Source organism: Myripristis murdjan, chromosome 5 (genome assembly GCF_902150065.1).
Source record: "Myripristis murdjan chromosome 5, fMyrMur1.1, whole genome shotgun sequence".
NCBI lineage: Eukaryota > Metazoa > Chordata > Actinopteri > Holocentriformes > Holocentridae > Myripristis > Myripristis murdjan.
In genome coordinates, this window is record NC_043984.1 from 27,998,054 (window position 1) to 28,013,917 (window position 15,864).

The 15,864-nt window shown below is 45.8% G+C and overlaps 1 protein-coding gene across 2 annotated transcripts in view; it reads left to right on the forward strand.

Moving 5' to 3' along the window:
- The window catches only part of arhgap46a (Rho GTPase activating protein 46a), a 33,602-nt gene extending 19,193 nt beyond the window's left edge, over window positions 1-14,409 (forward strand). Inside the window, exons 3-10 of one of the 2 annotated variants that reach the window (XM_030051136.1) lie at window positions 2,255-3,689; window positions 6,426-7,092; window positions 7,415-7,507; window positions 9,884-9,957; window positions 10,283-10,482; window positions 11,197-11,288; window positions 11,458-11,627; window positions 12,608-14,409. In XM_030051136.1, the coding sequence (XP_029906996.1) occupies window positions 2,255-3,689; window positions 6,426-7,092; window positions 7,415-7,507; window positions 9,884-9,957; window positions 10,283-10,482; window positions 11,197-11,288; window positions 11,458-11,627; window positions 12,608-12,802 (2,926 nt within the window). In that variant the 3' untranslated portion in view covers window positions 12,803-14,409. The remainder of the gene's footprint in view (window positions 1-2,254; window positions 3,690-6,425; window positions 7,093-7,414; window positions 7,508-9,883; window positions 9,958-10,282; window positions 10,483-11,196; window positions 11,289-11,457; window positions 11,628-12,607) is intronic. The other variant, XM_030051137.1, reaches the window with a different exon arrangement.
- The last annotated feature ends 1,455 nt before the right edge of the window (window positions 14,410-15,864 follow it).

The window sequence follows — 15,864 nt, forward strand, 5'->3', positions numbered from 1 at the left end:
CTCAGACAGGAAGTAGTGGTCCCTACTCTCTCAGGGTCAGTTTTCATAAAGTAGGCCACTCATCTACCAAGAACTCAGATAAAAGATGTTTTTATAGTCGGCTACTAAAATGAACTTGAGAGACTGGTTCATGAGCAGCAAGTTTTGATTTGGCCATGGATAACATAAAAGGAATGTGATTGTTGTGGTTTGCTTGTGTGGTCGTCTGCGTCCTTTGGACATCTAATTACTAAAGAGCCTTGATGTTTTGTTGGTGAGCTGCTCCTAACCAGTGCTAAACCATCAGCTGTGTGTCAGCCGCCGAGGTGGAAATGATTTTCTTGTGTTTGTCTACAGTCGGTGTCAAGGTGACATCACATCCTCCCGCCTGGCCCTTGACAGGATGGGAGTGAGAAAACACGCAGCGTTTCAAAGAGGACAAACGGTGGCTTTTCATGTTTACAGCTGTCACCTACCTCCCCCACCCATGTCCCACAAACTCATACACACTCACACTCCCCTGTGACAACCAAACAGTGGTGGTCTGAGGAGAATCCTATCTGTTCTAGCTCCTTGTCTTCACACATGTATGTGTGTATGCATGTGTTAGGCAGTAAACTGGCTTGATTGGTGCTTTGTCACTCCGCTGGAGGTTAGGCGGGGGACTTGGAGTGCTTTCCAACAGCAGCGGTTGTGGTGCGCTGGCCTGGTGCTGTGCCAGGTGGCTGAGACTCAGCTGTTTATAGGCCCTGCGTGGATGGCGTATCTGTGGGACTGTTTGAAGACAAGAGGCTGTTTACATTCAAACCACTGAGGTGGTGTGACTCACTGTGAAGCAGGGGGTGGGAGGGAGTGCTAGGAGAGAGAAAATGCAGAGCATTAGCTAGGAGAAGTAAAAGGAAGTTTGCCGTTGGTTCTGAGGCCCTTAGGGAAATCGTTTCTGTATTGTTCCATAGAGATGTGGGGAGACTGCGGAGGGGAGGGGGGGGGCACTCCGCCTCTTTCCCTCCTCCCTCTGCGTCCTTTTCCTGCCCTTACAGCCCAGCTCTCCAAGTTGTGAAGCTCTGAGAAAAGGGAAGCCTTTGAACAGCTCTAACTCTACACAGATCTGTGTTTATGTTTGGATTTATAAGGACAGAGAGTGATCAGCTTTGATCTAATTAATTATCTCACTCAATGTGAAATGGAGAGGGTGGTGTGAGGGAAGGTAAGTACCTGGACCTTGTTTCAAACTTTACTTGCAGTCATAAAACAGTTTTGACCTTTGATTATTTGAACGAGCACATAGACAAGACAGTCGACCTTGGAAATTCAGTGCTACGTCATGTGGTGTCCTGCTCAGGCAAGTCACTTAGCGTGTGTGTGTGTGTGTGTGTGTGCCTGTGTGAATGTGCGTTAATGCCTGCTTTAGACACATTTCTTTGTTTGAGAGTGCAAGTGTTTGATCAGCTGAGGAATGAAAAGTCTTGATTCCAGGGGAAGATTATGGGGGAAAGAGCAGAGCGGAGGGCATCAGAGCAGAGCGGTGTGACCAGATTGAAGGCAGATTGTTTTACACTGCTGCCGGGATTAGCATTGTGCCATCGGGTCTGAAGTTAGCCCAGCTGCTAAACCAGAAGAAAAAGTATTAACTTTTTGACCCTGGTAAAGATTTACACTGCAGAAAACTACTGTAATTCCAACTTCTTCAAATCAACCTCTTTCCACACCACCCACTGATTTGCTGTCCAAATGTGCCTGACTGTTTCAGACTGTTTCAGATAACAGACTTCTCAGGCATGTGATTTTCATGTAGATGAAAGCTTCTACAGATACTTAACAGGCAAAAGGAGTACCGTCAAACAACATTATTCGAGGTATATTCTCCACATGTTGGGGCCACTTCAGTGAGTTGTGTTGCAGTTGTTCACTTGGTAGTTTTAGGAACTTTGGTTTGCACAACACACACTGGAGTTATTGTCTCACGGGTTTGACAGGACTATTATGGCTTGCCAGACTAAAAATGGAGGAAAGGTTTTGGAGGTCAGTGAAATGTTTAGAGAAGAATTCATGGATTGCTGTCTATTTTCCCAGCTTAGTGAGCCTTGAATTTTCTAAAATGGATGAAATATAGGGGTAGCTGCAAGCCTGCGTATGTGTTTAATAATGATAATGCTTTGTTGGTGTTCTCGATTGCCTCTGTTTACTGTACAGTGGTTATTTTTGACCATAAGTATGTTTATGTCACTTTGACTGAAAGCATGTGTCATTCTCCCTCGTGTTTTCTCATTCTCAGGGATGGCTCTCAAAGATGGCAGCCCCCACCCGGCTCTAAGGCAGCCATGTTGGTGAAAGTAAACAGCATGAACCGCAACCAGGCAAGCCCAGCTTCGCAGCAGCATCTTCACCAGAGCACCCACGGCAAAGCCAACACCTTCACACTGCACCCCTCCAGCAACAAGGCCCAAGGGGGACACCTCAGCTCCGCACAGGGATATAAGACCGCCCCTTCCGGCAAAATGGCAGCTGACACACGCCAGGCTCACCACCTGAGAAAAGCCAGCAACGGTAGCTTCTGTTTGGTGACATCAGAGAGTGGCCATCCCAGTCCACTCCTTCACAGGTCGCAGACCAGCACGCCACGGCCAGTGTCCCCTCAGTATGGCTGCACGGCCCCAATCTATGATGACCCAGTGTCCGAGTGCCCCATATACGATGAGCCCCCTATAGACATGGAAGTAGAGGGGGCACAACTCTACAACGGGCCGTCTCTGTCCCGCCTGACGCCCACCCACAGCCTCCAGAAGCCTAGGCTCCTCCAGCACCCTGTTTCATCCCATTCAGGCTCCAGGCACAAGAGGAACCCATCTGCCTCAGACTATAGCCCAGCTGGCCTGGAGTGTATCAAGCACATGGTTAACGTGGACCCCAAACAGGGACACCTGTCTGGCTCTCCTGTCCCCACACGTACCCCCTCCCCTACCTCTAGGCAGGACACTCTCTTGGCCCAACCTCAGCCACATCCCCAGCACCAGTCCCAGTCTCTGCCCCAGGCCCGAGGCCAGCCACGGGACAGGGAGCCAGGAACCCCGGGCCCAAGTACACTGGAGAAGAAGCAGAGCTGGCGGGTCCTGGAGGCCACCGTGCAGCGGGCCATGGAGGCCCGGCACAGCAGGCAGAGCAGCCAGGCCTCGCAGGACTTCCCCACCCCGACCTCACAGGCCACAGCCACTTATCAGGACTCCGGTTACTCCACCGGCCCCTCCCCCAGCCTGAGGAGGAAGAGCAGGAGGAGGGTGGGTGCTGGTGCTGGAGCGGGAGGCCGGCCTGGTTCAGTGGGCAGCAGCGGAGAGCTGTGCGCCCTCAATGAGAGGCTGATGGCTGAGATGAGAGAGGTGGTGAGTCGGTCCAACACCATGAGGGAGGTGAGGGCAGGGCTGGAGCCCGAGATGGGAGAAAGGGGGGTCATCCCCCGGACACGCTCCCCTGCGGACTCACTCAGGTGGTATGGAGGAGCAGGGGTGTCGGCAGGCAGGTGTTCATCACGAGAGGACCTTACCGGGGTCGCCCGGTCGCTGAGTAGGGCAGGTAACCATGGCAACCCTGCCCTGACCCCCCTGGAGATACCAGGGAGACAGAAAAGGACCTATGAGAAAGTGGACACCCTGGAGAAGAGTATCACCAGCCAGGCCAGCCTGTCTTCACCAGAGACCCCAGGACCTCCCTCACAGGTAACCCCACAGCAGGTGTGTGTGTGTATGTGTGTGAGTGAGTTTGTGAGTGTGTGTGTGTGTGTGTTTGTGTGTTGTGGATTACATATGCCATCTGCCAAGTAATATCTGCCCAGGCAGCAACAATGCTCACTGTGTGTGGGCTGTTTCTCATACAACTTTCAAGTGTGTGTGTGTGTGTGTGTGTGTGTCTATGAGGCACATAATGAGAAGTTTAACTGTTGGTAGTGACAAAATAGGGATTGTGAAAGTATTACATTTTAGCTAATCCAATATTATGAGACTTTCCTGCTTGTTTAACAGCTCAGCTGTGTCTATTATTGTGCGGTCTAGAAGGGCTCAGATTGCTGGTGTCTTTCCAGGATCACAATCACTGTCAGATTAGAAAATAATTCAGCCTCACTGTGTCAAACGAGGCAATGATGTTTTGTTTTTTTATCATTGTTTTTTTTTTTTTTTTTTAAGTTATGCTTAAAAAAGCATCTGCACATGAGGGGGAATTTTTAGCTCCTGCTTTTGTATTGTTCAGTGTTCAGTGTCTCCTCAGAGAGCTTTAAATGGAAGAATGAGCAGATTGTTTGAGTGAGAAAAAAGAAAACTCTTTTTGACTAAAAGGGCAGGTCAGCTATTTAAAATCTTAGACAACAGAATAGATTTAATTATGATATTTTTACTGGGTAGAGCACTTACTTGGAAGACTGCACACAGACACACACGTAGAGATGGACCACATCGATGCATATCTTGTCTGCAGGACTTATTACTACAGGTGCACATGATTTGAGTTAAGGGAACTATTTGACTCCCCCAAAAAGTTATATAAGTAGCAGCATGTAGAGTTTGCTCACTTCCAAGATCTGCTACTTCTAATCTCCAGAGCCTCTTCAGCCAGAGACACACCCTGTGCCTCCATACATTATGGGTTTTGACTTTGGAAGTGAGTTCCACTGCTCCAGTGCAACTGTGATCTTGGATGTTTGATTCAGCAGGCCGCACTGGGATCGAAACAATAAGGGTAAAAAGATAATATCTGTGTTGAAGAGGAGAAGAACAGAAGCCATTTTGTGGGTAGCGCCTCTTACATTCCAATCTCAAATGCCTAACTGTGCCCAAGACATAAGGCAGCGCGCACCACTGACTGTAATGGCCCTGAGCCCAGCATTACCTGTCATCCTCTTACCATCCTCCATCTGTCCTACACTGCAGGGACCTTATACTCATATGCCAGTTCTGTGCATGGGCATCAGGTGCTCATGCCAGGCCACAGAGATTCAGGACATGGCTTCCCTTGGTCAGGAAGGAGGGCCACTGCGGCCCATATGGCCCAGGCCTGGCAGGAAAAGGAGAAGGGGGAGGAGGTGTGACGGAGGAGGAGAAGGAATAGGGGGGATGGAGGAGGAGGGGCTGGTACCAAGGGTTATTGGTACGAGTGTGGCAATAGCAATGTCAGATATCGGCCAAGGAGCACTGAGTAGGCCCCCTAAGTCTGTCCTGGAATGTTCTTCAGATCTGCTGTTATATCACTCACTCACTCATTCACTCAGACACACACACACACACACACACACACACACACACACATTCTGGCTTACATAGCTTATGGCTTACTGCCTAGGACTGTGTGGAATTTTGCTTTCTATGTATTACATATTTCAGCATTTTCTTCTGATTGAAAGGCGCTTTGAATCAAGTTGGTCAAAGGAGGCATTGAAACCACAACTGTTTTTAGAGACTATTTCAAGGGTTTTGGGGCATTTGCCACCGTTTCCTTATCCCAATTCAAAGCACAACTAAATTACCACCCCGTGCTGGTATAGCATCTGTAAGCTATCTGTTTAACAGCATAATGGAACCAACTGAAAGTATAACTCATTCAGTTTATGTCCCTTTCCCTAGTTAAACATGCCCCTGGTTGCATTTGATCTTCTGGGTTTGACCCCTGATTTTAAAAAACATCAACTCCACGCAGGCGTACAGAAACTCTGCCAAAGCTGAACCACAGAGGTTTGCTCCATTTGATTGAGAAACCCTAAATCTAAAGTCCAGCTTGTCTGGCACACTGCAGCTCCACATTACATCACGGTCTCATTGAAAAGGTATGTCAACGTGTTTTATGATCCGATAGTAAATTCGAGCTTTGATTCTGGCTCTGGTCCTGTGTTGTTCCTGGCAGTTTGCAAAGCGTATCTGGTTTACTGGCTGTCTCTGTTCGGGGCAGCGTGGGGTTCCTTATGGCCATAACCCCACTGCAGGGATCAGACAGAGGTCTTGTGTGGGACTTAGCATTAGCTGTAGTTTTGAAAGGGAGGCGAGTCTGGTGTGGGTCAGGGCAGGGGTAAAGTCTGTTACGCCACTATCTGGTCACCTGCTACTGAGGCCAGGGTCCATGTGGATTTTGTTTTTTTTTTTTTGTTTTTTCTAGTGTTTTTTCCCCTGTGCAATTCTTTTCCGGCTTTAGGAAATTAATGTGCCGATCCTGCAACAATTCCCCCTCGAGCCCTTGCACTGCAGAGCAGAGCATAGCAGGGGAAAGGCAGCCCAGCTCCCACTGACACACAGCAAAGACACTGCAGCTGCTCAGACACAGTTTGTACCTCTGCTGCACTGACGCCTCCCCCCTCTCCCCTGTCCCTCTACCTCTCGCCTCCCTCCTCCCCTTCTGTTTGTCTAACTCTTTTTCTTCTTCTTCTTTCCTCATCATCTGCTTTCCACCTCTTCGTGCTTGTGCTCCTGCAGGCGGGCACCCTAGAGCTGCAGGCTCAGTTGGAGAGCCGGAAGAAAGGCATGGTGGATGGGCGAACCGCTTCTCTGGGCCCCCACCGCCCCACTGCCCATGACAACAGAGAAGGTGGCGATGGAGCAGGAGGGAGGGCGGGAGGCTCCTCCTACCAGCTCTCCTACGCCACCCTGCGGCAGCCCCCGCCCTCGGACATGGGTATGGAGGACTGGGCCAGCAAGCACCTCAACATGCACACGCAGGGCCTGTTCCGCCGCCGCGTCTCCATCGCCAACATGCTATCATGGAACCGCGGCTCTATTAAAAAGCCCATGTTGGTCACCAGCAACCGCGCTGTCAGGAAGGAGGCCTGCGAAATGTTCAAGCTCGTGCAGGCGTACATGGGAGATCGGCCCTCGCGGCTGGACCGCCGCCACTGCGCCCTGCTCATCGTCACCAAGTGCTGGGACATGCCGGGGCTGAGGGACGAGCTATACGTGCAGTTGGTGAGGCAGACCACTGGCAACACCAGCCCAAGGAGCTTGGCAGCAGGCTGGGAGCTGATGGCGGTCAGCTTGGCCTTCTTTGCCCCCTCGCCCAAGTTCCGCTGCTACTTGGAGGGTTACATCCAGAGACACACAGAGCCTGCCAGCGACAAGAAATGTGAGTCTCAGACTGAGCAACAGGGTGGGTCACCTTTCTCTCTTCCGTCCCTCCCACTGTTTTTCGTTTGTTTGTTTGTTTTTGTTTTTGTTTATTTGTTTCCATCTCGCCGTCTTTGATGTGAGTCTTAGTGCCTATCTTTTTTTTTTTTTTAAGCTCTTTTCACCTTTTCTTCTCTCTTTTCCTATTTGCTTTTGGAATGCTAATCTAATATTGCCAATTCAGTACGAGTCTAATGGAAAACAAATTTATTGTTTACGTTGAGCCGCACAGTGTGTTTGTAGGCCTAGTGCTTATCAGATTAACTTTCAGAGTTTTGACCTCATCTGTCTTCTCTTTTTCATAGTGACTCAGTTCATACTGGAGCAGCAGGAGCTGAAGCTGAAGAAGAATTCAAAGTCCAGAAAGAAACGAAAACAGAACACAGACGAGGAAGAAGGTACTTTTTTTTTTTTTGTTAATTTTATTTCCCTTTCCGTCTATTGCCCAAGATATCGCTTTGAGAATGTTGGATCCTCGGCAGTTCCCATTTGTTGAAGATTATCTGTTTGACAGAGCAGAGAGGACGTAGGCGATGAAGCCCAAAGATGTTTTTCTACTCTCTTCAGAAGTTATCTTGAGTGTGTAAGCGATACAAATCGTTACAAATCAAGCATATCGCTCCCTGTAGGATGACCATTTTGTGTGGGATGGAAAGTTCTGAACTGTGCAATTCATCAGACGAGTACATGCTCATGTTCGTGCAGACACAATGAATGGGTTTCACAGAAAGTACAGCTGGAAAAAAATATGTAGGTTGAGAATTTCAGAGAGTTCTTATAGACACACAATGGACTACACTGTGACTCATATTAGTGAGCCGTCTTGCCAGTCTCGCTTTGGATGTCACTGTCATTTAAAGGATGCCTACTCATTGGCACATGCCCTCATTAGGGCAGCCCACATGGCCCACTCTGATGATGTCACCAGAGAGGAACCCAATCGTGTCATACGAGTCACCGCAGCGGTGGTCTCGCACATTGTACTTCAGTGACTCAGGCACAGTGCTATCCTGAACAACTCCAGCTGACTTAACAAGGTCAAAGGGAAAGCCTCATCCGCATGTCTGACTAACTCTTTACCCGGAGAGAGGAGTGATGTCTTCAGGGAAAGGCGCTATTATTGCTCTCGATGAAGGCCAACCACCAGAAACGCCTCACATCCACAAAAACAGCATAATGAGAGCTGCTGTCTCCTTGATGGATGGAAGAGCTGGAACGAAGTGCGACGTGTCTGACCAGAGCAGGAGCAGCTGTAAGCAGAAGGAGTGGGAGTCGCGTGTGGGAACTGGAGGCCCCATGTCGGGCCAGACTTGGTTTGGCCCGGTCTTGGCTTGGTTTGAGCTTGTAAACCGACTCTTTGGGCTCGGAGCCTTTTGGGGGAGGGTCTCGGCCAGCACTGGGACGGGCTTAGACGAGACTTGCCGCTGAGACTCATAAACAATAAATAAGACGCGACTGGTGGGCCTGTGTTCTGTTTTGTTTTGTTTGGTTTGGTTTGGTAAGTCTAGCCTCAGCCCATGTGCAGACAGGTGTCATACCGTTCTCAAACTGGTACAGTATTCTCAAGCTCCTAATGAGCTCAGATTTCTCCTGGGCTTTGGTTGCTTGGTTGTTGTTGTTTTCATGCCAATAAACTTGGTGTAAATATAGACCACCAGTAGTGTTCAAACCCTGTCTCAATACAGAACAGAGCCTTTCACTCTTGCTTTTCTCCCAGTAAATGAACAGCAGCTATGTTGGGAGCCCTGGGGAAAAAAAAAACTGTGCATTTTCTCCTAGATCAAGGGCAAATTATCGGTATGATCTCTCTAATTAGACATAATTATAGTCGAACTCCATTGGATTAACGACACTTTGAGCATTCATGGGAGTCACCTGTTAGCTATAAATCCGGGGGCTTTGGCTTTAGGGAGCATACCGGAAAGAGTTTTTTTTTTTTTTCCTTATACTAGCACGAGGTTCTCCATCTGGCACTGGTACCTGGGACAGTGGAGATTCTGGGAACGGAAATGGACCCCTCGGGTGTGATTAAAAATGCCTGCAGAGGGGAAGTGGAGCCGAGTGTTTGGTGTAAACCATGGCTTTGAAAGATGGGGATGAGTTTTTTTTTTTTTTGGAGTGCAGACAGTGACCCATAAATTGGAGTTTCCTGTTTGTCTGTTGTTTGAGGAATTGTGTACAGGATTCCAGTTTCATGTTTTTCCCATGACAGCCGATCAGATTCCGTTAGAGCGCGCGTCTCTTCAGGTGTGTGCACTTCCAAAAACAATGTCGTTCCCCTCATGCAGTTCACTTCTAAAATAGACCTGGGCCTACAGTAGCTACACAGGGCAGGTAGCAGACAGGCAGCCTCTGTGTTTCTCATTCTCTTCGGTGGCCTATATGTCTGTGTGCACTGATGAATCACCTGAAACAGGATGTGTAGGCTGGCTCCTGTCTCTTAAGCTTTTGTTCAACAGCAGTAAATCTTCTCTCAACTTGACAGTTTAGTCGGGCCTGCTCTAATCCCCATATGCCAGAATCACACCGTCAACATGTCTCTCCAATTACTGCTGCCTGCCTGTCATGCACTATTTGACATCTGTGGGAAAAGAACAACATTCGTCCTACTTGTGGGAAAGAGTTTTAACCATTTGTTATCTGGTGTGTGTTCAGTGATGGCAGATGCTTAAAGATTTTCCTGAGGAATCTGCCAAGACTGTGAGTGTTGTTTCTTGTGGAGTTGGGTTTCACCGTTTCTGAGTCTTAAAGTGGTGTCCCCTCTCGTCCAACAGGCCTGCCGATCAGCACATACGCCAAGTTCTGCTATAGAAAACTACAGAAAGTGGCTATTACTGGAGGCAAAAAGGTGAGTAAAAAAAAAAAAAAAAGAAAGGAGTGAGCCTCAGAAGTTCAAGTCAAAACATCAAACTCTTTCACTCTCACATGATAAAAATAGGAGATATCGGAATGAAAGTGGTGATGCGCAAGTTAGTCATGGTGGACACAGTCGTAGAGAGACATAATTATAGGCACACAGACACAGTCACAGGTGGAGACAAAAACACAGCCCAGTCATAGTGCGTTCCAGATGCAATCACAGATGGCAGCCATAGACACAGCAACGATTAGTATCACAGTCCCCGACATGCTCAGACAGTGAACCCTCCCCTCTGCTTACCTCCTGGCCCCAGGGTCTACGGAAGCCCACCTTGGAGGAGATCGACCACAGCAGGCGGGCCATTGTCACTCCCTCCCTGTTTGGCAGCTCCTTGGAAGAGGTGATGGAGAGGCAGAGTGAGCTCTTCCCAGACAGGAAACTGCCCTGGGTGCAGGTTCAGCTCTCCCAGTACGTTCTGGCTCTGGGTGGGGCCCAGACAGAGGGCATTTTCAGGTAAGACCGAGCAGCCAATTACATGTCAAAACTTGACTTCTGTAAGTTAGAGTAAGAGGTGGAGTCTAGGAAATCTGAAGGGAATGTTGTTTATGTGTGTGCCACACTGTATGTATACAGCATACACTCCTATGTGTGTGGTCTTCTTTATCAATGCAGCATAAAGGAGGCTCTCTGTGTGTACAGTACACAGCACAGACAACAGAACAAACACAGCCCTGCTTTGGTCCTGCGAGCAGCGCTGTTTAATTTGTTACTTCATAATATGTGTTTACATTGGTGCTTAAGCTTTGGCTTACAAGCACGTGGGAGCTTTGTGAGTGTTCCCAACTGTGTCCCATACAGTTTGTTTGTGCAAGGTCTTCTCGCGCAAATTTTATTCAGTAAGATTAGGGATTTTTTTGTTCTCACCAAATATCCTACATACCGACCTCCCTGTGAAACTCTACTTCTAAAAGAGGACGTGCCAGAACAGTGTTTTTGGTGATACTGTATTTATTCTGTATTTGTTTTGTCTCAGAGAAATACTATCAACAAAAAAACTACTGTCAGCAAAGAACAGTATATTTCAAAAGACATCAGGCCACATTTGGAGCCAATTGGGTGGCCATGAATAATGGATTTGCCACAGGGCACGGCGAATCTGCAATGATAGAAGTAGGGGTCCCTCGTGTGGCCGTTGAGTGTAACTGATGTGCTGTGTCCCATCCTCAGGGTGCCTGGAGACATTGATGAAGTGAACGCCCTGAAGCTCCAAGTGGATCAGTGGAGGATCCCAGAAAATCTCTCTGACCCAAATGTTCCTGGTGAGGCAGCCTGTACTTAACTTGAAGCACTTTGCATGGCTTTGTATTGACATTTATTCGTTGTTATTGTTGTATTATTATTATTATGTGTGTATGTGTGGAGGTTGGTGGGTGTTCATGCATGTCTACATTTAAACATGCTTAACAAGAGCGTCTCCGTGTCATTCAGCCTCTCTGATGAAGCTGTGGTATCGGGAGCTGGAGGAGCCACTCATCCCCATGAACTTCTACAAGCAGTGTGTCAGTAACTATGACGACCCGGTGTCGGCCATCGCCGTGGTGCAGTCTCTGCCTGAGCTAAACAGGCTGGTGCTCTGCTACTTCATCCACTTCCTGCAGGTAATTAGCATGTTGGCATAGCCTTAACAGCCTCCCAAACATAGCTTTCACCCCACACAGGGTCCATATGTCCCATGTCCCACCCTATCGCTGTGTTCATATTGTGGCCTAAATATAAATGTATGCCTGTCGTCATCAAACAGCAAATTGCCTTCTTTTTGCCAGGGTGACTTGGACCATCCATGCACACTGTTTATTTTACTGTTTAATTTAATTTCCATATGATTAACAGATAATATTTGTTAGAAATCTCAGCCAAAACAGAAATGTAAGTTTCAAAATGGATATCTGAAACTAAGAAGCTCTTGCTTATTCTTTACTTTATCTTCATTGAAAGTGACAAGAAGTCATCACTTTCATGTGCAGGGGTGGAATATACTATTTTATGCCAGCACTCACAATTGCTGACATTTCCCTTTTGAAAACATTCATATTTATTCATATTGCAGTCATGATAATCTTTTCCTTTAATCAGGAACAATACTTAATGAAAAAAACAAACCTGTACTGAAACTACTTAAATTTAGCTTCTTGTAAAACTAATTAAAACGAATCAATAAATAATATCTGTGAAATGTAGTCTGTTTTCATTGCTCTCCTTTATGTGTGGGTTGAGGAAAAGGGAATGGATTTTGGGCAGTGAATTTAACACCGTTGGAAAATAAATGTATGTACATTTAAAAAAAACTAATTCATGATTTTTTTTTATTGTATTGCACAATGCTTGTTTCAAAAACTAAACTAAACTCCAAATTAAAATAAACTAAAACAATCACGCCCATGTTGGAACCTAAAACTAAACTGAAAATTGAAACAAAATCCGAGTAAATGAAAATAAACTAATGAACAGCAATGATCTTTCCTGGAAATACTTTAATATTGATTTGAACTTTTGGATGAACGGAGATTGACTCACACGCTGCAGGTCAAAGGTCGGCCTGTGTAATCTCGCCTCACTGATCCCTCTCCCTGACCTCCAGGTGTTTGCTCAGCCTGCCAACGTGGCTGTGACCAAGATGGATGTGAACAACCTGGCCATGGTGATGGCCCCCAACTGCCTCCGCTGTCAGTCCGACGACCCGCGGGTCATCTTCGAGAACACCAGGAAGGAGATGTCCTTCCTGAGGATGCTCATCGTTCACCTGGACACCAGTTTCATCGAGGGCGTGGTGTAGACTCTTTGAACCACAGAGCCCGCCCCGTGCGCTGGATCACCCTCCAGCACCTGCAATTACACATCCACAATCAGTCATTAACATCTTTTCTTTGTCAAAACCACACTGGAAATGTGAAGGGTGAGATGTTACACCCTTCACAGAAGAAGGAGACTCTTGAAAACAGCTTAACATTGTCCAACTCCTAATACAGCAGCTTCGATATCAGAACCATCTAATTTCCTACTTTCTTACTGGGAGATGTTGCACATCATCTGATGCTTCGTTGTGGTTTTTTGATACCAAATCCACAGTGATGATATCCAAGAGCTAAAAAGACTCACGGCAACTCCAATCATATCTTTGGAACTCACTTTGATGGGGTTCATTTTACTGACATTTTTTTCTAACTGCATGTGAAAACTGATTTACTGTTTCATTTCTTGCTGAATTGGTAGTACTACATTTTCAATGGATAACTGTGCTGTGTAAAATATGATTCTTACAATATTTACACTGGTGTAAGAAAACTGTATCAGATGAAGACAACTATGACCAGCTGCCTTATTTATATCTACTAAAATAAGCAACGTTGATGCTTGGCCTTCTTTGCCCCTGGCTAGCTGTCAGGTTTCATACAAGTGTGTTTGTGTGTGTGCACACGAGTGTTTGCGTGTGGATGAAAGACACAGCCTTCATTTATTATGTACAGAAAACGAAAATATGAAGTGTATGAGAAACCTTGTAATGATGTCTTATTGATAAGCTTGCCTGTGCTGTTTTGAGTAGTTGTGTTGATAGCAGCCTGTCGTGATCTCCTCGTACGTTCACTTTACGAGACAAAAATAGTCGTACCACCACAACTATTTTGATATCCAGCACAGAGCCTCTGCTTCAAAGCACAAACGGGAAGGATGTGTTTTTGACATTGTGCAGAAAGCTCTTTTCAACCGTTAGTGGTGAGTTCAGAGGCAAGTAAACATGGAGGTGCTTTGATTTTACAACTGTTAACACTGAACTGAAGCCAGACGAGGGTGTTGTAATCACAGTTTATGTGGTGTCTGTAATAGTTAAGTGGGAGTTCGGTTATTCAACTCATAATAATTTTTCTCTATTATCTGTATGTAGTCTCTCAAACTGAGATTGTGCTCTCTCCTTTTGTTTGTGGTCTGTACTTTTTTTTGGCTCAGGTCTTATAATAAAACGGGTGTTGGATGTGATAACTGTACTTAGACTCCCTTGCAAACTGAAAATTTGATATTCTACTATAAACCCTCACACCGAGGATGGAGTATTGTTCAACTCTCAAAGCACTATGAGAATGTAGATAAGGCTTTTTGTTCCCCCTCTCAGACTTTGCCATTGTAAATATTCTCTGCTTGTAAATAGTATTAACTCTCCTTGAGCATATTCTAATGATCCAGGGTTAGGGTTGACCTTCCTGTTGCTGAAAAGAGGAATAAAATAAATGTGTTTTTGTAACTACAGTTAATTTCTCTGCTGTAACCGCCTGCCTTTTGAAAATAGGACTGATTCAAACCACTATCCATGTGTGTATGTGTATGTTTGCATACCTTCTTGTTATAATATGGAATGATTGTCCATAAATAAAGGTTTGTTCAATTGTAGGCTGGCTGTCTCGTGCGTCTGATTGATTTGTAATGACAAGTCAGGAAAGCCACGGAAACTGATAACAACCAAAAAAAAAAAAAGTCTGCTAGATAGAGGCAAATCCTCTGAAATGAAGCAAAGTTAATCAAAAGGAAACTGTTCTAAAAGAAAATGTTAAAGAAGTACTGGAAAAAAAAGTGTTTTCATTACTTCAAAGGAAAGCTAAGGATTTTGAGAATAATTCCTTTCAAACTTGACACTATGCACTTTCTTATGGTACAATTAAGTCCAAAATGCTTTTGAAACATAATGTGGCAATGGGCTTCGTTAATTTCTGACTAATCACATTTAATTTCACCCTCAGTCATAAAACCCAAAAGGTGAAAGAAGGTTAATGTTGAATATTTGTGTAAGCAGCTGCATAAATGCTCCACTGCAGCTCGTTTTATATGGGTCAGTCACCCTCATTAAAGAAGTGGTAAAACTTGCCGCAGGACCGTTTGATTGTAGCTGCCAGCAGCTACAGAGGTTTAAGACTGATCTTGAGACCTTTATTAACTTGGAATATAAATTTGTTAGCACTATAAATCTTCTGGCTTTCATGCAAGTCTGTGAGCTGAATGCAGCTTATTTAACTTAATCAGTTACGGCTGTAATGGTGCCATGTTCTCACTTCAACCACACAGTTATGGCATGTAGAAATATCACAGCTATATATATACATAACTGGGATATTCAAAAGATCCTACAGACCATGTGATTCACCTAACACACCATCAGTCCTTTTTCACGTCACAAGCACCATAGCTGTCTCATAAAAAATTGCTGAACACTATCTGGGTTATAAATAAGAAATGGTCTGGATTTTGGCCATCTTTGCCATCCTTGCCTGTCTAAACGAGGAAAGTCATCGAAATGAACCGCTGATGCCAAATGACAAAAGGAAGAGAGTCACCAAAAGCAGTGTTTGAATCGAGAGATTTACAGTTTGAGCTGCATTGCAACAGAGACAGTTTTATGAATCTCTCCAGTTATGTGAATGTTTACACCCCGGTGTGCATATCGCTCAAGGTTAAGAGCACATACAGTGGTGGAAAAAAGTTTTCGGACACCCTTAAAATTCTACACAATCTCAAATATTATCATGAAATTTTTGTGGAAAAATCTTTTTTTGTGTTTCAAAAGGTGTGGCTGCATTAGACAGATACAAACAAATACAAATTACATTTTTTGGTTCATTGTTTACAAGAAAAACTAACAAAACTAAATACTTGACAAATTCTTCTGACCACAGAATCTTCTTCCAGTTCCTGGCTGTCCAGTTCTTGTGTGCCAGGGCCCAACGACACCGGGTTAACCTCTGTCTCTCATTGATCAGGGGCTTCTTGATAGCCTTGTAGGACCTACAAGGCTATGCATTAGGTTCCTTGTTTTAGCCATTTTTGTGTCTGAAGAACTCTCAAATGTGCTGG